At 50.9% G+C, this 21,776-nt stretch overlaps 1 protein-coding gene across 5 annotated transcripts; it reads left to right on the top strand.

The window, feature by feature from the left end:
• Positions 1–1,366: 1,366 nt before the first annotated feature.
• On the top strand, positions 1,367–21,067 carry Timeless (timeless circadian regulator). 5 transcript variants are annotated; one of them, XM_085683403.2, is made up of 29 exons: positions 1,367–1,462; positions 7,176–7,333; positions 7,481–7,634; positions 7,721–7,835; positions 7,930–7,992; positions 9,010–9,111; positions 9,251–9,406; positions 9,628–9,761; positions 9,946–10,033; positions 10,294–10,470; positions 11,040–11,257; positions 11,474–11,577; positions 11,679–11,848; positions 14,377–14,511; positions 14,611–14,762; positions 15,558–15,655; positions 15,740–15,860; positions 15,951–16,152; positions 16,396–16,541; positions 17,059–17,135; positions 17,224–17,335; positions 17,420–17,502; positions 17,726–17,868; positions 18,229–18,409; positions 18,495–18,563; positions 18,656–18,774; positions 19,562–19,778; positions 19,869–19,985; positions 20,088–21,067. In XM_085683403.2, exons 2-29 carry the CDS (start codon positions 7,249–7,251, stop codon positions 20,156–20,158), a joined length of 3,609 nt encoding a protein of 1,202 aa, XP_085539529.2. In that variant the 5' UTR covers positions 1,367–1,462; positions 7,176–7,248; the 3' UTR covers positions 20,159–21,067. The 5 variants fall into 5 exon arrangements, with proteins under 5 accessions (XP_085539529.2, XP_085539532.2, XP_085539533.2 ...); XM_085683406.2 differs by having other exon boundaries at positions 20,091–21,067; XM_085683407.2 differs by having other exon boundaries at positions 19,884–19,985.
• The last annotated feature ends 709 nt before the right edge of the window (positions 21,068–21,776 follow it).

Raw genomic sequence — 21,776 nt, forward strand, 5'->3', positions numbered from 1 at the left:
TGTGTGTGACTGTTCATATGAATGTAGGTGCGTTTGGCGGTGTCTGAGTTTGGGAACACAAAAGCTAGGGAAGGGAAAAGAGGCGTCAGCATGTTATGTCTCTCCCCCAGCCCAGTTTGATGAGCACGGAGAATCCGAAACCTTAAGTTTCTGGACTTTACCCTGCTTCCCTGCTTCCAGTCAAGTGTATGGAAGAATGAAGGATGGGGGGGGGGGGTTGTCACTCCTCTCAGGAAGCAGACAGACCGGAAGGGGAAGGCAAGGCATTCCAGGGATTGGGAGGGTGGATTCAGGGAGGTGGGTGGGAGAATTGGAGATTTTATTTCCAGATCACTGGGCAAGTGTACCTGAAAGTTTTGAGGCGTTTTATGGGAGAATATAGCCTACTTATCTCAGGGATACTTGCCCCAGAGACCGGGGCGGAGGGGGCTCTGAGAAAAGGAAATATGGGCTTGAATTGTCCTGTAGAACTGCATAAACCTGTCTACATCTACTGGCTGGGTTGCGTGTTCATTCAGAGGCCTTGGACCAGGGACCTTCCAACCAATATAGGGCTTGGGAAAGCCTAGAGTCTAGAAAAATGAAGTGGTTTAAAAGGCCCGCCTAATAGCTCTTTGCAAATGGTACTGAAGCCCCAGAATTGTTGACTGAGGCTAAAACAGGAAATCTGTCTTAAGCAAATTTACTTTTGAGGGGGTAAGATGGAGATTATTTAGTGCAAACCGAAATTTGCAGATGGCGTCTTCGGGCTCCCCTCACTAGCTCCGCTGTCTTTCCTCTTTGTATGTCTTTCCCTTTCTCCCAGCTACCCTCCCCACGCCCCAGACAGCGGTCTCCTCTAGCAATGCTTAATTACGGAGATGACTTTTTGAGCCCTATCTTGTATTGTTGGTGAAATTGCAACGTCTCAGCAGGGGCGCAGGTGACCCTGAACCGAACAACGAATATTTATGCAGATCTTTCTATTCTGAGCCTCCTGTATACACTTCGCAAGCTTTAAAACGTACGCCTATAGTAAGACAGACAACCCTAACTCTAGCGAATAAAACACAACTCCACACTTCCAAATAAAACACAACTTTTCTAACTAGCTATCTAAGACTTTGGAATAGTCCACCAGGCTGGAAGGGGAAGAATGTCTGTAAATTCTACTTTAATTCGACCTGCATTAATATTATAATTCAGTAGAAAATCCATAGCGTTTTGGTTTTTAATTCAGTGCAGATGTTCGACTCAGATAAAACAATCCTTATTCGTTTGCCTTCTTATTTCATCACCAATTACCCCTCTCCCCTCGCCCGGAGTCAGGTGGATCTGCCCCGCTCGCCCCGCCCCGCCCCACCCCGGCCCACCCCCGCGCAGGCGCAGACCGGTCGCTCCCAGCCGAGTGGCGGGAAAGTCTGCGGCCCCGCACCTCAGGGCCGCCGGTTGTCCGAGGCTCCGGGAAACTCATGGAGAGCAGGTGAGTGTGTCGAGAGGATCCAGGACCTACTCGGGCAGCTCCGAGGCTGCGGGGCTGTGTGCGACCACGTCGTCGAGGCCGCGATTCCCGCCGCGAGGTTTAAAGGCGAGGGGGGGCGGGGGCGGGGCTCCCAGAGCGCATGCGCGTTCGGAGGCTGCTACCCGGAGGGCTTGCAGCGCCGGAGCCGCGAGTCCGCGTCTCTGTGCAAGCCTTTGGATCTCGGCTAGGCATGGGGTTGTGAGCCCAAGAGTTCCGGAAGCAGAGCAGGAGGCTCCCGGGGATTGCCACTTTGCAGCCACTTTGCAGCTCGCCATCCAGTCCTGACCCGAGGACTCATTCAGAGGCCGTCAGGAGTTGACTTTAGGGTTTTTATAGACAGGGTTTAAGTCTCTTCACCTCCACACACACACACACACCCCGCCCCCGATTTGGTAGGAGGATACAACCTCTATGTTGGGGATGTCAGCTAGAATAAGAGCCATGAATTAAACTTCTTTCCGGGAGTGTCATTTCTTTATCTTTGATGCTGTCACTAGAACCATACTTACTTTTATTTATTTGTTTGTTTGTTTGTTATTTTCGAGACAGGGTTTCTCTGTGGCTTTGGAGCCGGCCTGGAACTAGCTCTTGTAGACCGGGCTGGCCTCGAACTCACAGAGATCCGTCTGTCTCTGCCTCCCGAGTGCTGGGATTAAAGACATGCACCACCACTGCCCGGTTTAGAACCTTCTTTTGGGGACAAAAACAAGCACATGCCTGTCGTTTTACTTTTACTTTGAAACTCCATTTTACTCATCCCATTTGACTACCAACCTCAGGGAAAGGATCTGCTTTTCGTTTTTTTTTTTTTTCTGCCTCAAGGTTCCTGAACTCCCTTTCCTGGGAAGTTCTCTCACTTCTCTGCCAGGTGAACATGTCTCTGAGGCGTAAGTGTGGCTGCCCTAAGATCCAGCAATTCAAGTTATCCAGACTTCCAGGCTGGTCACTCTCCCCAGCCCTGCTTTTTAAAAGACAGGGTCTCCGTTTCATACTTGATGGCTCAGCCAGTTGGGCTGGTTGTGCCTGCAGAACTGGGTGCCATCCCCCGAGCCCACATGGTAGAAGGAGAGAACAGACTCCTACAAATTGACGTGTAACATGACAGTCCTGGCTGGCCTGAAATCTCTGTGTAGACCAGGCTAGCCTCTCAGTCTCTCTGTGTTCCTGACGTTTATCATACCTTTGTCTATTAGCGGTGACTCTTAACAAAGTGCTGAGCTCCTAATGATACCGCGGGCATGACACTGAGTGCCAGGTGTTGAGGGATGAGAGCCCCTGCCCTGGAGTCCTCCCTAAGTCCTCACTGTGCTCACTGTCTGCTTTGGTCTAGGAAACGACATTTATCAAGCATGCACATACTTTATTGCTGGGTCAAAGGTCAGTGCAGCTGTCAGCTGAGGTGAATCAGAGGCACCTGAGAACATTTCCCTTCCTTTCTCATCTTCCCACAGTGAGAGCTGAACCAAAGGCCCGTGCACACCAAGCCTTGACACTACATCCTAACTCCCCTGCCTTAGTTAAAGGGACAGACCCCCTGAGTTGCCCACACTGGTCTCTGCCCTAGACTCCCAAGTGCTGGGGTCACAGATGCCCCCTACACCCAGTGTAAGCAGTGACAGAAGTGGAACCCAGGGCTTCCTGCATCCTCGGCAGCCAGCTGAACTCCATCCCCTGAGCGTCCCTCAGTAGCATTATCAGGACACTGCCCAGGCTCCACTCCCTGGAAGTCAGTAACCATACTCAGAAAAATTCATGATGGTTAGAAACAATCCTTGAGACCGGGCGATGGTGGCGCACACCTTTAATCCACTCGGGAGGCAGAGGCAGGAGGATCTCTGTGAGTTCGAGGCCAGCCTGGTCTACAAGAGCTAGTTCCAGGACAGGCTCCAAAACTGCAGAGAAACCCTGTCTCGAAAAACCAAAAAAAAAAAAAAAAGAAACAATCCTTGTCCTCACAGACTCTAAAACTAGTGAAGGGAGTCAGCCGTATTAAACAATCTGCTTTATTATGTACACAAAATGTAAATGCCAGGAGGTAGAAGTCTGCACGTGGCCCCAGGGTTTACAGCTGAGCTGTGTCCCCAGCATGAACTTGAATTCCTCCCACAAAGATTTTGCTTTTTTTTTTTTTTTTTGAGGTAGGGTTTCTCTGTGTGACAGTTCTAACTGTCCTGAAACCCGCTCTGTAGACCAGGCTGGCCTCGAACTTACAGAGATCCACCTGCCTCTGCCTCCCGAGTGCTGGGTTTAAAGGCGTGCGCCACCGCCTGGCTCCAAAGATTTTACTTTTAATTACATGTGTTTATGCAGTTGTCTGTAGAGGCACTTGCTCTCCTGTGAGCTGCCATGTGGGAACTGGGAATTGAAACCAGGTCCTCTGGAAGAGCAGCTGGTTTTCTTAACCGTGGAGTCATCTCTCCGGTCCCAGCACCAACTTCCTTGAAGAGCAATCTGAGCAGACCACCCCATGACTGTGACAGTACCCTTTCTTTTTCAGAGGCCCAAACTGAGACGGATTTGGTAGAGGGTGGGCAGGTCTGCAACATGCAGTGAGCCACGGTTCTGATGCCATCTTCTGACCTCACAGTATTTTAGTGCATGGTTGCATTCCGCAGTCTTTAATGCGTATCTCCCGCGTAAAAGCTACTGAGTTTAGTGGATTCTATAGAAGATGGTGATCGACGTAGAGGAAGACAGAATTGTCCTGGATAATCCAGTGTAAGACTGGACATAGGCGTTGGACTAAGGATTACATACCCGTCCTGCAGGTGGTCAGGGAAAGACTCATTGGGGGAGTGGTATCTGAACTGAATCTTGAAGGTCATGTGGGCTTGGAACTTGGGAAATAAAAGTGGAAGAAGAAGCCTCCAAGATGGAGGGAATGCACCATGAGAGGAGTTTTGTGTGTTGGAACATATATGTTTATATTCCTAGGTGAGGGTCCTAACAGCCAGGGAAAGAAATCGAGCCACGGTTCTAAGCCATGTGGGTTGGCATGAAGAGAGGGAACAATGCCCTTGCCTCTAGCTTGTAAGGAAAAGCAGGGTGAGCGTTAGTTTTTCTGTCCCTGCCGTCCACCCCTGTTTCTTAAGTTTATGACAGCTCTGAGAAGTCATTCTCATCTTCCAGTCCAAGGTGTGGTCTCTCTTGTTTGCACTGCTTAATCCGGGCGTAGATGAATCTTATGGGCAGATGGATGGCCACTACTGCGTCTTGCCGTCTGAACTCAGGTCTTTGAGCTTATGTGAAAAGGGTTTTTTACCTGCTGAGCCATTTGGCATTTGTTGGTTTGCAAAAACATTTGGTAAAGGAGAAAGAGAAGAAAGGATTCCTGCAGATGAGGGAAGGCAGGGCTATGTCAGAGAGCCAGGACTGCCATTCCCATCCCTCGCAGTCATTTTGAATGGAAACTGGGTTACAGCCACTGCCTGGAATGTCAGCCCTTCATGGTGACACGTGATTCAAATAGCCCTATAACCAGGTGTGGTGGAGCACACCTTTAATCCCAGCAGAGGCAGGAGGATCTCTGAGATTGAGGCCAGCCTGGTCTATAGTAGTGAGTTCCAGCACAGCCAGGAATACATAGAGTGACTGTCTCAAAAACAAATTAAAAAAAGTCATAAACAAATAGGGTTTCTGTGTTTTATATTTTATTGTAGTGCAACACTAGGTGTTGAACATGCGGTGTTCTTCAACTGAGGTAGCTCTTTCATCTTGTTTGGCAAGTTTCTTAGGTCAGTCCTTAGGCAGGACAGATGGGGGAGGCCTTTGGTCTGGGGTGTGTGTGTGTGTATGTGTGTGTAAGGGCGGGGAGTAGTGGGACAGCAGGCAAGGTGAAGAAGTGGGCCAGTTATGTAATTTACCTAAGTGTAGGGAGGTAGCATTGATCATTACGTCCTGGGCTTTTGGTCGGGCTGAAGTCAGGATGCAGAGCTAGGGACCACAGCCAGGAAAGGTCTTTTTAGAAGATGCTTTGAACAGCAGAATGAGGTGCGGCCGAAAGTGCCTAGGGGGCAAGACTGATGAAGATTCCTGATCTCCCCCAGGAGTGGGTAGACAGTAGAGGGTGTTTTGTGCATCTGGGGTGTTACTGTCAGGTTCTGAGTCACTTAGGAGTCTGGGTTGTGCCCACATGGTTACCTAGAGAGGGTGCAGAGACCTGGATGAATGAGCACAGGAAAGTGCTGCAGCTGGGGCCGTGGAGGGATTTAGGTTTATCGTCCTCGCTTGCTGCCTTTTCTTTCTGGTCTACTAGAATTGTGCGAGGAACTTTCTTACAGATCTCAGTGCCTCAGAAGCCGAGGAGACCCTATGAGGTATCAGTTTCTCCTAGGGGCTGGAGGCAGCTCAGCTGATGGAAGTGTTGTACAAGCACAATGACCTTCAAGCCTCAACACCACATTAAAAGCCAGGCTTAGTGCTTTGTGATTATAATTTCAGCGCTCAGGAGGCAGAGACAGGAGGATCCCTAGGGCTCACTGGCTGGCCATCCTTGCCCGATCAGCAAGCCCCCAATCCCAGTGAGAGGCCTTGTCTCAAAATAATGAGGTGGAGGCTCCTGAGGTTGACCCCTGGCCTCCACACACATACACACATACACACATGAGCATATATATATATACACACACACATACACACCTGTGAACTCCTACCCGCTATATACACAAATCTTCTTTTTAAATATTTATTTATGTATGTATGTACGTATTTATTATGTATACAATATTCCGTCTGTGTGTATGTCTGCAGGCCAGAAGAGGGCACCAGACCTCATTACAGATGGTTGTGAGCCACCATGTGGTTGCTGGGAATTGAACTCAGGACCTTTGGAAGAGCAGGCAATGCTCTTAACCACTGAGCCATCTCTCCAGCCCCTATATACACAAATCTTGTAATCAGTGTGTGGTTGGGAGTGGATTTTCCTTTTTTGGAGGGAGGGGACATGTCGAGGTCAGAGGACAGTTTGCAGGCATCAGTCTCTCCTACCGTGTGGGGCCCTGGATAGTGCTCAGGTGCTCAGCCTTGGTGTCAAGCACCCTTCCCTGCTGAGCCATCTCGCCAGTCCATAGCTAGGACTCTTAACTCCTGTGGTACATCCGGACTAGGGCCACTTGAGGAAGAACTGTGGAAGGCAAAGGTTCAGTCTGACTCCTCCCAAGAGCAGAGCTCTCTGAGGTGAAGGTCTCAGAGCCAGTCTTCCTTTTTCCTGCTGGGCTGTCTTAACTCTGAAACATGTTTCTCTGGTTTCAGGATCTGGCACTAGTGTGGGCCAGGTCTTAATTCATACACTGAACTTCCTTTCGTTTTTAATACAGAGAAGCTTCGCCTACCATGCACAGGGACCTCCCTGAGTTTGATACCAAGTACCACAATTGATTAGTAAAAAATTTGTTTTCCTGCTACTTGGGAGGCAGAGGCAGGTGGATCTCTGTGACTTCGAGGCCAGCCTGGTCTTCAGAGCACTTTCCAATACAGCCAGGACTACATAGAGAAACCCTGTCTTAAAAAACCAAAAAGGGGAAAAAAGATTAAAACAATTTGTTTTCCCTAGGCCTGGGAGCATTACTTTTAGTTCTGACAAAAGTGAAGCCCAGAATATTCTTGAGTGTTGAGCCCTCGCTTGTCTCTTCTCCTCACCACACGGGGCCCCGTGCCCTCTCCTTTGTTACCACAGGCCTCGCCATTTCATCTCCTGTCTGGACCGCCCGACCTCCTTGTAGTTAGGTCTCTGGTGTCTGAACTTGTCCATGATGAACTGTGAACTTCTAGCCACGTGTAGTGCCCTTGGGTACTTGGAAGGGGACACCTATCACAAGGAGCCAGATTGCTTAGGTAAGCGCTCTTTTGAGGAATCGGGTGGAAAACGCCATTGATTGAGGTCTGGTGAATTCCTCAGGCTGTGCGGATGAAGAGTGAATGGGCGGGGGCAGCTTCTTCTGTGACCTGGGGTCATAGGCGGGTGTTTTATTCTCTCTGAAGAGAGTGTGAAGGATCTGATCCGCTACTTGAGGCATGAGGACGAGACGAGAGACGTGCGGCAGCAACTGGGGGCTGCACAGATCCTGCAGAGTGACCTCCTGCCCATCCTCACCCAGCACCGCGGCGACAAGCCCCTCTTCGATGCTGTTATCAGGTTCCTTCCTTGGCCTTTTCACTTCTGCCAAGTGCAACATCTGTTGGCAAGGAAACCTAATTCTTTCTTCCTTCCTTGTCTCCCAGGCTGATGGTGAATTTGACTCAGCCAGCCTTGCTCTGTTTTGGCAGCGTGCCTAAGGACCCCAGTGTGCGGCACCATTTCCTGCAGGTTCTAAGTTACCTGCAGGCCTACAAAGAGGTGAGGAGCCTTTCTCCAGAGACGCTAGGTCCGAGGATGGAGAGGGATGACAGGGAAGCTAGGAACTACCCAGCAACTGTTCCCTGTTCAACAGGCCTTTGCCAGTGAGAAAGCTTTTGGAGTCCTCAGTGAAACCTTGTATGAGCTGCTACAGCTGGTGAGTGAGTCTTCGCCCTGCTCTTCCCACAGGAGAGTATGCCTTCACCTCCCCAGGCAGAGGAAGGCACTATGCCGGGGAAGGTCCTCAGCCCTTAGTGATACAGTAGTCCACTCTGGAGTTTGTAGCTTCCTGGGGACTGCTGTGCGGGCTCGCGCGCGTGCACACACACACACATATCACTTTCTTTGCTTCCTTACTCTTTTTTCTTTTTTAAAGTTTATTTTATATGTATGTATGTTATGCTGGCACGTATGTATGTGTGTCGGGTGCCCTCGGAGGTCAGAAGGGGCATGGGAGCCCCGGGAACTGTAGCTGTGGATGGTTGGGAACTGCCATGTGGGTGCTGGGAGCCGACTACTGGTCCTCTGTGCTCTTAACTGCTGAGCCGGTTCACCAGCCCCACGCCCCGCCTGTTGAGATTGAGCCTCCTGTAGCCCATGCTGGCTTCACACTTCAGTTCACTACTTCGCCATGTAGCTGAAGCTGGTTTTGAGCTCATGGTACTCCTACCTCTTCCTCCTGAGTGCTAGGATTATAGCCGTGTACTACCATCCTCTGCCCCCTACCCCACAGTACTGGGGATTGAATCTACCACTGAAATAGATCCCTAGCTTCTTTTCTTTCTCATTTTTGAGGTGTGGTCCCGTTATACTGCCCAGGATAGCCTTGAACTCACTCTGTAACCGGGGCAGGCTTTGAACTTGCAGTCATTTTGCCCCAGTCTCCTGAGAAGCTGGGATTACAGACCTGTACCTCTGGGCTTGGTTCACTCTCTTATTATTTTATTTTATTATATTTATTTACTATTTGTTTGCTTTGAGACAGTCTCACTTTGTAGCCCTGGCTGGCCTGGAGCTCAGAGATCCTTCCCCTGCCTCTGCCTCCTGAGTGCTGGGGTTAAAGACATGTGCCACCATTCCTGGCTTTTCTTTTTGTTTTTAGAAATTGATTTAGTTTTAGTGTATGTGTATGTGTCTGTGTGTACCTTTTTTTTTTTTTTCTCTTTTTGCTCAGGACTGGGAGAATCGGCAGGAAGAAGACAACTTGCTGATTGAACGGATCCTGCTGTTGGTCAGAAATATTCTCCATGTCCCAGCTGATCTTGAGCAGGAGAAGGTGAGGGTCTGGGGGCTCCTGAGTTCTTGTGCTGTTTAGGGCGAACTCCCCACTTCCAGGTTTTTCTGTCTTCTGCGTTGGGGACTTTGGGGGCAGTCATGGAGCTGAGCGTGTCCTTCCTCCCTCTCCGCTGACTCAGAGGATCGATGACGATGCTAGCATCCATGACCGGCTTCTTTGGGCGATCCATCTCAGCGGCATGGACGACCTGCTCCTCTTCCTGGCCAGCTCCTCTGCCGAGCAGCAGTGGAGTCTGCACGTGCTGGAGATTGTTTCCCTCATGTTCCGAGACCAGGTGAGCCCTGCGCACTCTCCGCTCCCTCCGTCCCTGTGCTTTCTGTCACCTGGCCTGTTGCTCTGGTCATAATGGGGAATTACCTGAGGAGGCAGGTAGTTGGTGCCCGGACTGTCTTCCGTCCGAGGCCTGTCAACAGTTATGTGTGTCCGTCCGTGGTGAGCTAAGGCTTAAGAAACACATGTCCTGATTCTGATTCTTCTTCCTCGTTCCCAATCCAGATCCCTGAACAGCTAGCGGGAGTAGGGCAGGGACGCTTGGCTCAGGAGCGAAGCACAGATGTGGCGGAGCTGGAGGTTCTGCGCCAGCGGGAGATGGCGGAGAAGAGAACTCGAGCCCTCCAGCGAGGCAACAGGTGGGTGGCGGCGTGCTCTGCTGTGCCCTGGGACACAGCAGCAAACACCAACATGGACGGCTTGAGGCTGGGGCTGGTTAATAATATTTTAAACGAACTCTCACAAAGCTGTTGACAGAGAGAGTTGCCTAACACTTTGAGGGAACTGAGGATTCATTTTGGAACCTTTTTTTTTTCCTTGAAGGCACTCTCGATTTGGGGGCTCCTACATTGTCAAGGGGCTGAAGTCCATTGGGGAGAGGGACGTCATCTTTCACAAAGGCCTTCACAATGTGAGTACGCATAAGTACAAGGCAGAAACATTGGAGTTGCAGAACCTGAGGAAGGTTCTGTCCTCCAGCTCAGAGATTGGTGACCACAGTAGAGGTTCTGGTGTTGATTGTGTTGTCTCCCCTGGTGCCATCACCAATACCAGAGGCAGACATCCTTCTAGGCGTTTCTCCCAAGAAAACTTCAGGCCGGTGCCTGTAGAAAGAACTGCAAGGGGTGGGGCGGTCAGAACTTACTCTAATGGTACAACCCATACCGTCAGCTCCGAAACTACAGTTCAGACCTGGGGAAGCAGCCCCGGAGGGTGCCGAAGCGTCGCCAGGCCGCCCAGGAGCTGGCCGTTCATCGCCGCTCTGCCCTCAACGTGAGACTCTTCCTCAGGGACTTCTGCTCTGAGTTCCTGGAGAACTGTTACAACCCACTCATGGGTGCGGTCAAGGTGAGAGCCCGGAAGGACGTCTAGGCAGTTAGGGGTAGAGCAGAGGGGTGATGTGGTCAGTGGTGGGCAAGGAGGACAGCCTGCCGAGGGGCCCGTGGAAGGCTGCGCTTGTGTGGACTGCGGAGGGGGTGGGCCTGACGAATGGCAGAATGAATATTATTCGCATGACTGAAAAGTTGTCAGTGGGACTGGATGGTTCCCTGGCTAAGAGCACTGCTGCTCCTGCAGAGAGCTGCATCCCAGATCAGGTCGCTCGGTGCTGCCTGGAGCTGCGGCTTCAGAAGGTCTGATGCCCTCTTCTGGCTTCCGTGGACTGGCACTCTGTACACACCCACACAGAGACATGTGAATTACAAAATAAAATGAATTCTCTCTAAAAACAAGGCTCTGGAGCAATTTCCCCAGAGGAAAGGGAGGAGAAAGGAACAGAGCTGAGGCAAACAAGAGGAAACTGGAAATTGTGGATCCTAGGAAACACTGTGTTGGTGTCCAGGGTCCAAACCCTCATCTCAGGCAAGAACAGCTGGGAGGGAGTTAGAAGCCCTGAGGTCACTTGGTCTCTTTGTTAGGATCACCTGCTTCGGGAGCGAGCCCAGCAGCATGATGAGACCTACTACATGTGGGCTTTAGCGTTCTTTATGGCCTTCAACCGAACTGCCTCCTTCCGCCCTGGCTTTGTCTCCGAGACCCTCAGTGTCCGTACCTTCCACTTCGTGGAGCAGAACCTCACCAACTACTATGAGATGATGCTGACTGACCGCAAGGAGGCTGCGTCCTGGGCACGCCGGTCAGTGGGAAGGCCATTGGGGATCACAGTGGACACCTTAGCCTACTGGGAGTCTGACCACCAGAATCGTGCATAGTCTTTTTCCTATTTCAAGACTGAGGTGGTCAGGCTAATGCAGGGACCGGTGGGTCTTCTCATTTGGGGAGGGGGTTGTCATTTACCTTTGCCAAAGCCTTATGTTGCCTCCGTCTTACCTGTTGCCCCCCACTTTGTCAGGATGCATCTGGCTCTAAAGGCCTATCAGGAGCTCCTGGCCACTGTGAATGAGATGGACATGTCCCCAGACGAGGCTGTGAGAGAGAGCAGCCGCATCATCAAAAGTGAGGCCTTCCCACTTCTTAACTGGAGTCTCATCCTTCCATGTCCTGGCGTCATCTCCCCTTTCCCAATCCCTCTCATTCCTTCTGGTCTCCACTCCTAGACAACATCTTCTATGTGATGGAGTATCGAGAGCTCTTCCTGGCGCTCTTCCGGAAATTCGATGAGAGGTACCACCCACGTTCATTCCTTCGTGACCTGGTGGAAACCACACATCTCTTCCTCAAGATGTTGGAGCGGTTCTGTAGGAGCCGTGGGAACCTGATGGTGCAGGTACTGGGCAGCTGCAGGGTGTGGGAGGAGCTATGGGGAGGGTGAAGAACAGGTCTCCTCACGTTTTCTACAGCTGACGATGACCTCCTAGGACTATTCTAAACTAAAGGCCAGAGGCTCAGGGTATTGTCAGTATGGAGTTGCCCGTTAGGTTCATTTTAACCTATTTCAAAAGGAAAGGTAGAAGGCACAGTGAAAGACACCAACTTCTGCTGGCCGTGCATTCATGCATACAGGTTCGTTCACACACACACACACACACACACACACACACACACACACACACACACAAGTAGGTCAGGCTAGTCCTCTCTTTTTTTGGAGGGGGGGTTTCAAGACAGGGTTTCACTGTGTAGCCCTGACTGTCCTGAAACTCACTTTGTAGACCAGCCTGGCTCCCCAACTGACAGAGATCTGCCTCTGCCTCCCAAGTGCTGGGATTAAAGGCATGCACCACCACCACCTGGCCAGGCTAGTCCTCTATTAATTTCAGTTAGAATACACTCAAACAACCTATGTCAATCTCTAGGTTCCTAAATTGAAATTGTGTCCAAAACTGATTAGTAGATGAAAAGTCAAAGACAGAAAGTCAACAAAATCTCCAGTGGATCTCTGTCTTAGATGCACAGAGATTCAGCCTAGTAAACATGTTTGCTTTTTAAAAAGTTTTTGTCTGGGACTGGTAAGACCGCTCAGCAGGGAAAGGCACCTACTGCCAAGCCTGGTGCCCGGCGTTAGAGCCCTCGGACTCATGATAGGAGAGAACCAGTTTCTCCAAGGTGTCCTCTGACTTCCATATGTCTGTCTGTCTTTCCCTTTTATTCTCTCTCTCTCTCTCTCTCTCTCTCTCTCTCTCTCTCTCTCTCTCACACACACACACACACACACACACACACACAGAATAAAATAAAGTCAGAACTAGGACTGGAAAGATGGCTCAGTGGTTAAGAGAGATCACTGGCTGCTCTTCCAGAGAACCTGGGTTCAATTCCCAGCACCCACATGGAAGCTCACACCTGTGTGTAACTCCAGTTCCAGAGCATCTGGCACACTCACACAGACATACATGCAGGCAAAACACCAATGAACATAAAATAAAAATAAATCATAAAGTGTCAGAACTGAGCTACAGATGTGGCTCAGCGATTAAGAGAACTTGCAGTCATTGCAGAAGACCAAGGCTTGGTTCCCAGGGCCATGTGCAGGCTCACAACCATTTGTAACTTCAGTTCCAGGGTACCCAGCACCCTACAGGGCACTAGAGATATATGCTGTCTATATACATATATGATAACAAGACATATACAATAGAGAAAAACTCATGCACATAAATATTAAAGAAATTAAGGCTGGAAAGATGACTCAGTGGCCAAGAGCACTGTCTGGACTTGCAGAGGACCCAGGTTCAGTTCCTGGACACACAAGGAAGCTCACAGTGCTCTATAACTCTAGTTCATGGGGTTACTCATGTCCTCTTCAGACTTCTGCAGATGCTGCACACATGGGGTGTACATACATACATGCTGACAGAGTACTCAGACATATAAAATAAAAATAAATCTCTTTTTAAAAAAATGCTTGCCAGAGCTGTACTTGAAAGGCAAAAGAATGAAGACGACTTTGCCAGAAGTAATTTTTGCACTCTGGACTCTGAGCATTGGTAGTTTGTCCTTTGCTCGGTGTTGTCTGTGTAGCTGCTGCTATGCTAAAGCTCATTTGCGTTGTTCTGTACAGTGGGCCGTTCACAGCCGTGACTCACATTACCTGTGCAGTGGGCCGTTCACAGCCGTGACTCACATTACCTGTGCAGTGGGCCGTTCACAGCCGTGACTCACATTACCTGTGCAGTGGGCCGTTCACAGCCGTGACTCACATTACCTGTGCAGTGGGCCGTTCACAGCCGTGACTCACATTACCTGTGCAGTGGGCCGTTCACAGCCGTGACTCACATTACCTGTGCAGTGCGCCGTTCACAGCCGTGACTCACATTACCTGTGCAGTGCGCCGTTCACAGCCGTGACTCACATTACCTGTGCAGTGCGCCGTTCACAGCCGTGACTCACATTACCTGTGCAGTGTGCTGTTCACAGCCGTGACTCACATTACCTGTACAGTGCGCCGTTCACAGCCGTGACTCACATTATCTGTGCAGTGTGCAGTTCACAGCCGTGACTCTCGTGTTATCCATGCAGTGGGCCATTCACAGCCATGACTCTCAGGAGCAGAATGCAAAATTCAGGTGTTGACTCACACTCCTGGTCTTCAAAAAGGAAAAGTTCCAGGCTCTCTTTCTATGTGCTTTGTCCTTTACATTTATTTATTTGTGGGGGAGGGGGGTGGAGCATGTGCCATGGCACATACGTGAAGGTCAAAGGCAAACGTGGCATCAGTTCTGTTCCTCCAGCACTGGGTCTGTAGTCGTCAGGTCTACTGCCCCGTGTCCTCTGCCTGTGTTCCACTTCTCTAACACTGAGGGGTAGAGACTTCTGTGGCTCTTCTGCTCTTACCAAACAGTTCTTTCCCCTTAGAACAAAAGGAAAAAGAGAAAAAAGAAAAAGAAGGTTCAAGACCAAGGTGTTGCTTCTGGTAACGTCTCGCATGGTCCTGGGGAGCTGGAGGCCATGTGGCCAGCCCTGGAAGAACAGCTGCTGCGGTGTGCCCAGGTCGGTAGTTAGAGAAGACCTATCCTTTGTGCGGACGGTACTCTTGGAGACAGCCTGGGCTTCCTCCAGCGCTGCTCCCATGGCGGTGTCTGTCTCTAGGACCCTGAGCTCAGTGTAGACTCCGTTGTTCCCTTTGATGCGGCCTCAGAGGTGCCAGTGGAAGAGCAGCGGGTCGACGCCATGGTGAAGATCCAAGACTGCCTTCTGGCTGGCCAGGCGCCACAAGCCCTGGCCCTCCTGCGGTCTGCCCGGTAAGAATCTTCCTGGGCTCTGAGGGAATAGGGAAGCCTTGGGGAGGCCTTATTTTATATGCATTGGTGTTTTGCCGTGGGGGTCATATTCCCTGGAACGGGAATTACAGACAGCTCTGAGCTGCCTTGTGGATGCCAGGAATTGAACCCAGGTCCTCTGAAGAGCAGTCAGTGCTCTTAACCACTGAGACACCTCTCCTCCCTGAGTATTTTGTTTTTAGAAGTGCTAGTAAACACAGTTAACTAAGGAAAAAAAAATAAATGTACTTCTACCAGCCACAGTTAGCCGTGAGTAGCATGTTGATGACTGACCTTTAGTGTCTTCTGTGTAGAGCTACTGTGTGTACACCTACAGACATGACTGCCGTGTTCCTCGCTTGAGTTGTCTACTGTGTGTACACCTACAGACATGACTGCCATGTTCCTCGCTTGAGTTGTCTTTCTACTTCTCTATATGTATATTAGGTTTGTTTTATTTTATGTGTGTGAGCATTTTGCCTGAATGTATGTTTATGCACCACATTTGTTCCTGTTTGTCTGTGGATGCTAGAACAGGATTTCAGATCCTCTGGACCTGGAGTTCCATATGGTTATGGCTGCCATATGGGTGCTGGGAGCTGAACTCAGGTCTTCTCCAAGAGCAGCATGCCTTGTGAGAAAAATCCCCTAGCCCGTCTCATCACTGAGGTAGCAGTTCACGCTCTCTCTTCGGTTGACAGAGGGACACACTTTCCCTACCAGTCCTAACTGCAGCTCCAGCTTCCTGTGCTCAAAGCCTTGTCTGTCTGTCTCCAGGGAGGTGTGGCCTGAAGGAAGCGTGTTTGGCTCTCCACTCATTTCCCCAGGGGAAGAAATGCAGTTGCTGAAACAAATCCTGGACGCGCCCCTTCCGAGTGAGTCTCCTTCCCTTTCTGTGTCTTCCAGCTTTGCCCTGTAACAGCATGGCAGAAACCCAGTAACACTCACTCTTTGTTCAGGGCAGCAGGAGCCGATAGAAGGAGATGCAGAGGAGGAGGAGGAGGAGGAAGAGGAGGAAGAGGAGTTGCAGGTGGTCCAGGTGTCGGAGAAAGAGTTTAATTTTCTGGACTACCTGAAACGGTGCGGGCTGAGAGGACTGTTGGGCCCTGCGAGGCTGAGGCTGAGCTGGCTGTCCGATGCTGAATAACTTCCCTCCGTGTTTCGGTGTAGCTTTGCATGCTCAACCATTGTGCGAGCCTACATGCTTCTGCTGCGGAGCTACCGGCAGAACAGCGCTCACACCAACCACTGTGTTGCCAAGATGCTGCACCGGCTGGCCCATGACCTGGGAATGGAAGCCCTGCTTTTCCAGCTCTCGTTGTTCTGCCTCTTTAATCGGCTGTTGAGTGACCCGGCTGCTGGAGCCTACAAAGTGAGGGGCTGTCAAGGAGTGGTACACGCGGGGTGTGGGTGATTCTCGAGAAAAGAAGGCGTCGGGGCAGAGAGATCCTCATCCACACAGTGAAGAGGTCAGCAGGCAGGTTGAGGGAGCTGGACAGAGGAGAGAGGAGAGGCAGAGAGAAGGTAGAGGCAAGCTAGGAACGGGTAGATTAACAGGGCCAGATCTGCATATTCATTTGGGCTGGGGTGCCATCGTAGCTTTTCTTTCTGACAGGAGCTGGTGACTTTTGCCAAATACATCATTGGCAAGTTCTTCGCCTTGGCTGCAGTCAACCAGAAGGCTTTTGTGGAGCTGCTGTTCTGGAAGAACACTGCGGTGGTTCGAGAGATGACTCAGGGATATGGCTCCCTGGACAGTGGGTGAGCGAGGGGCTGGGGAGGCACGGCCATCATGTGATCTTACGTTTCTTCTCCTTTCGGAAGGGAGGGAGGAGGCCCATGAGGTGAATGCTGTTCCTGAGGTTACCCAAGCCAGGAACGAGACTGGACCTAAGTCTTCTGCCACCTTCAGTTTCCTTCTCTGTCAGCAGCCTTCACAGGTGGCTACTGATGATAGTGGGGTGGTCCCCAGAGTGTCCATGTCTGCTTTCTTAAAATGTGCATGGAGTCAGGCTGCAGGTGGTAGCTGTGGCTGGTTTTTCTTTTCCCATTTTGCTCTCTGTCCTCGGAGTGTCAGGTTCTGTACTTCCAGAATCAGAAATCTCCTGATTTTGGCCTTTGAATTATTATGCAGGAGAGCAAAGGCCTCTGCTTCCTGCCTCTTTGCGTCCCCTGCTTTACCCTTTGTTCTGGGCTGATGAGGGAGAGCTTCAGACTTGTCTCTTTAAATCAATGGCCTGCGTGCACCTGTTCCTCTTTCACCATTCATGTCTTTCAGCCACAGAGCCGCTGCGTGGAGCGCTGAGGAAGAGGCCCAGCTTCAGGAACTATACCTCGCCCATAAGGAAGTGGAAGGTGAGAGCCTTTGAGGTCTTGAGAGCCTGAGGAGGGCAGCCTAGGCCCTCAGACACCTTCATACTGCCCTGTTGCTTCTCCTTCACAGGCCAAGATGTGGTGGAAACCATCCTCGCACATCTGAGAACTCGAACACGCAAGCAGGTCATCCACCATCTGGTGCAGATGGGCCTGGCCGACAGTGTCAAGGACTTCCAAAGGTAAGGCCCTTGCTCTGGAGGGAGTGCAGGTCAGGAACCCTGTTTGCCCGAAGCCTCCCCCGGCACTGACACCTGCCTGAACAGGAAGGGGACCCGGATTGTCTTGTGGACAGAGGAGCAGGAGCTGGAACTGCAGCGGCTCTTCGAGGAGTTTCGGGATTCTGACGGTGAGTGGGGGAGATAGATGCTCAGGAACCGCGGAACTGAGAGCCAAGCTGCCCTCTTCCCCGCTGCCTCTCACTCCTATGGAAGCTTTGTCCTGCCCTTCTGCTCCCTTGCCACATTTGTGTCCCTTGGAGTGACCTAAGCTGGCCTTTGATTGCTACTGCTCAGTCCTTCCCAGTTGCTCTAGAGCATCCAAACGTGCTCTCTTTGGCTCTCTCTCTACAGATGTTCTTGGTCGTATCATGAAAAACATCACAGCCAAGCGTTCTCGGGCTCGAATAGTGGATAAACTGCTGGCCCTGGGATTGGTGTCTGAGCGGCGGCAACTATACAAAAAACGAAGAAAGAAGTTGGAGCCCTCTTCCATGGTAACCTTTGTCCATCCGTCCGTCTGTCCTTCCTTCCTTCCATCCATCCATTCATTTTTTTGGGTTTTTAAGACAGGGTTTCTCTGTGTAGCTTTGGAGTCTGTTTTGGAACTCAATTTGTAGACCAGGCTGACCTCGAACTCACAGAGATCCACCTGCCTCTGCCTATGGGTGCTGGGATTAAGGCTGTGCACCACCGCCCGGTTCCCATGGTAACACTATCCTGGCTCCTCCAGCCTGGGTCTCTTGGATTCCTTCTGCTGCAGGCTATTCAGGCCAGGTCCCTTCAGTGGGTGGAGAGGGAACAAAGCCCCACTAATGTTCCTCTGAGACCCTACCTCTGTTTCCAATGAATTTCAGTCAAATGGAGATGAGTCCCTGAAAGATTCTTGGCAGGAAGATCCTGGGGAGGAAGAAGAACATTCGCCGGAGGAGGAGAGTGAGGAAGATGAAGAGAAAGAGGAAGGCTTGGAAGCAGAAGCAGTTCAGGGTAGCTCGTTTTTCTCTGCTGAGGACCTTGGCCAGAGCCTGTGTCGGGAAGGTGAGGACTTCGGTTGGGAGAGATGTCAGAGGTGGAGGGTTAGGAGGGGGTGGGGACCAAGTGCAAGTTTCCCTTCTTCACTCAGGCCTCTCCGCCCCCCTCCTGTGGCTCCAGAACTGCCTGGCTCGCGCAGCAGATGACCGGGAAGAGGCTGGTGAGTGCATTGGAGACCAGGGCTGCTCGGGCCCCTGCGGCCGAGGACCAGTCCTGCCTCCATCCTCACCACGCTCTGTGGCCCTGCTCCAGGTTGCTCCCAAGGAGTCCCTTTGGTGCCTCTGACAGAGGAAAATGAGGAAGCAATGGAGAACGCACAGTTTCAGCATCTTCTGCGCAAGCTCGGGATCCGGCCCCCCATCTCAGGGCAGGCAAGTGTCAAAGCAAGATGATCTCAGCAGACTAGGGACCCAGCCCCCGACCTCAGGGCCAGCCAGTTGAGCTGGCACGATGTCAGCAGGGATTTCTGGTCCTGTGAGAACACACCTCATTGCCCTGCTTCTCCCTGCTGTCTTGTCTGTGCTCTCCAGCCCCCCTGCATCAGGTCTTACTGGGTCTCCTTCCTTCCTAAGTCCATGCCCTAGTTCCCATGCGAACCTTCTCTGTGTGGAGCACTGGGTGGGTCTGTGTGTCACAGCCTCCAGGTGGCATGCCGTCTTCACATGGGTACTCCACACACACACCTGCTTCCCGTCATCCCGAACCAGAGTGCCAGGGCTGTTCGTACATAGCCAGTTCATCTTCCTTTAGGGGTCAACTCAGTGTCCCTTCCTCAGAGAAGCAGGCTTACTGCTGTCCAGCTCATGAATCAAACATACTTACTTGGTGCCCAATCCAGCTCTATAGCACGTTGCTCTTCTCCCATCGATTCCAAGCCTATGTCCCACCTGGTTCACTTGTAGTGACCATGATCTTTTCCTGCATTTCCTGTTAACAGCTGGGTTTACCGGGAGCATGATGGAGTCCTGAGCTAGACACTGGATATATCTTTTAAATGAAGAAGTCAGGTTGACAGTTCTTTCCATCATTCTCTGCATATTTATTATTTTATATTTTATTATCCAATTTATTCCTCTTTATCCAGTGAATAATAGAAGAGAGTCCAGTGGCCAGAGAGGCTGGTCCTCTCTGCGCACTTCACCTGCTGTCTTCCTGCAGGAAACCTTCTGGCGGATTCCAGCCAAGCTGAGCTCCACCCAGCTTCGCAGAATGGCAGCGTCTTTGAATCAACAAGAAAAAGAGGAGGAGAGGGGAGAGGAGCCAGAGCACCACCCAGGAGTCCCTGGAGAGTGGAGTCCCAGTGAGCACCGAGCCAAGGCCCTGAGGGCCCTCTTGTCGGCCCGTAAGAAGAAAGCAGGCCTGGTGTCCCCAGAAGGTAGCATGTCACTGCTCACCTCCTGGTTCCGCTCATGTGGGTGTGAGGGCTGGGAAGGAGTTTGGGGGTGATGCCGACCTCGTGCCTTAGTTCTGTGTGTTATAGCCACTTCAGAGGAAGAGACGCCTGCGGAGGAGGAACGGAAGATCGTGCCCAGGAAGCGGGAGCTGCTGGACAGCGATGAGGACGACGAGGGGCGGGGACCAGGTAGGGGCTCTGATCGGGACCGCCTTTCCTCCTGAAGACACTCTGCTGTTCGCCTGTCCTTTTATATAGATGTTTTCTCCCTCTCACCTGTCGTTTCCACAGCAGCAGAGCTGGGGACTCCAGTAATCCACAAGAAGAAACGGTTTCAAATTGAGGATGATGATGATGACTGAAAGCCAGGTGCCTCTTCTGGAGACAGACACAGCTGGAGGCATAGAAGCTGCTCAGCTCACGTTGAAAGTGCTGTTCCCTACACTGATGGCTAGGAATCTTAGGCAGCAGTGTTGGATGGACTGTGTGGTCCAGTCCTGCCCCAGGTTCATCTGTGTGTACAACTGGTCTCTGAAGATGTAATCTCTTCTGGGAACCATTTCCTAGGAAACAGGAGTAAACGAGCTCCACAGGGCAGCCTGCACTCACTCCCCCCTTTTCGCTTTCTGCAGGAGGTGGGTCCCATCCTCAGCCTCATCCCTAGCGTCTAACAGTGCATGGGCGTGCTCAGCACCTTCAGAAGGCCCTAGGTTTCCTCCTTTTCTTTTTATGACTGCTCCCAGGACACGTGGTTGAGCCCATTCCTGCAGTTGAGGGAGAGTTGGGATGCACTGCTCTGAAGATAACAGACATCCTTGATTTGTGTCTCACATTAAGCATGTAGGATTAAAACTTGCTGATCTTGATGTGACATGTCACTCGGAGCTCTCCAACCTTCTCGTATGTTTTTGGAAGAACTTTAAGGGTTAGAGTTAAAATCATCTGAGCTGAGCGTAAAGGCAGAGAATTACCACAAGAGGAAGGGGAAAGCGTGGTTATACCACCAAGCCTGACCCAATAAATGTAATTTTAGAAAGAGAGACTTCTCTCTTCTTCCGACCTTCCCCCATAAACACAAAAGCAGTGTTACCTCAAGAAGTTTCATCTTACTGGCCATAGGGTGCGTCCCGTTGGTTCAGCTCCTCATGGGGGATAAGAACAACTTGAATTTGAGGCCATCCTGGACAAGCTAGTGAAACTCTACCTTAAAAAACAATAAACAGCAACAGAAAACAAAGTAATAAAGTCAACCAAACAACATCGAGAATAAATCTGTTTGTTTGTTTGTTTGTTTTGGTTTTTTGAGACAAGGTTTCTCTGTAGCTTTGGTGCCTGTCCTGGAACTAGTAGACCAGGCTGGCCTCAAACTAACAGAGATCTGCCTTCCTCTGCCTCCTGAGTGCTGGGATTAAAGGCGTGTGCCACTACCACCCGGCGAGAATCTTTAAAAAATTATTTCATTATATGCATACTCGCGTAAGTGTACCAGATGTGTGTGTACACATAGGTACGAAGAGGCCAAATGAGGGCACTGGGTCCTTTGGAGTTGGAGTCATGAGTCATGGGCAGTTGTGAACTGCTGGAACTTGTGATGGTTTGAAAGACAATGACCCCCAAAGGGAATGGCACTCTTAGGAGGTGTGACCCTGCTGGAGCAGTATATCACTGTGGAGGTAGGCTTTGGGATCTCATATTCTCAAGCCATACCCAGTGCAACAGACCGGTCACCTGTTGTCTGCCAGTGAAGATGTAAGAATCTCAGCTCCTGGGGCTGGGAGAGGTGGCTCAGCGGTTAAGAGCATTGCCTGCTCTTCCAGAGGTCCTGAGTTCAATTCCCAGCAATCACTTGGTGGCTCACAACCATCTGTAATGAGGTCTGGTGCCCTCTTCTGGCCTGCAGGCATACACACAGAATACTGTATACATAATAAATAAATATTAAAAAAGAAAAAAGACTCTCTACCTTTACTCAGAGTTTCC

The sequence above is a fragment of the Myodes glareolus genome, chromosome 26 (genome assembly GCF_982192425.1).
Source record: "Myodes glareolus chromosome 26, mMyoGla1.1, whole genome shotgun sequence".
Classification (NCBI taxonomy): Eukaryota; Metazoa; Chordata; class Mammalia; order Rodentia; family Cricetidae; genus Myodes; species Myodes glareolus.

Coding starts and splice junctions, on each gene's coding strand:
- Timeless (XM_085683403.2), top strand. CDS start 7,249: ATGATGAACTGTGAACTTCTAGCCACGTGTAGTGCCCTTGGGTACTTG. Junction 7,635..7,720: donor CTCTTCGATGCTGTTATCAG/GTTCCTTCCTTG, acceptor CTTGTCTCCCAG/GCTGATGGTGAATTTGACTC. Junction 11,578..11,678: donor GAGCAGCCGCATCATCAAAA/GTGAGGCCTTCC, acceptor CTCCACTCCTAG/ACAACATCTTCTATGTGATG.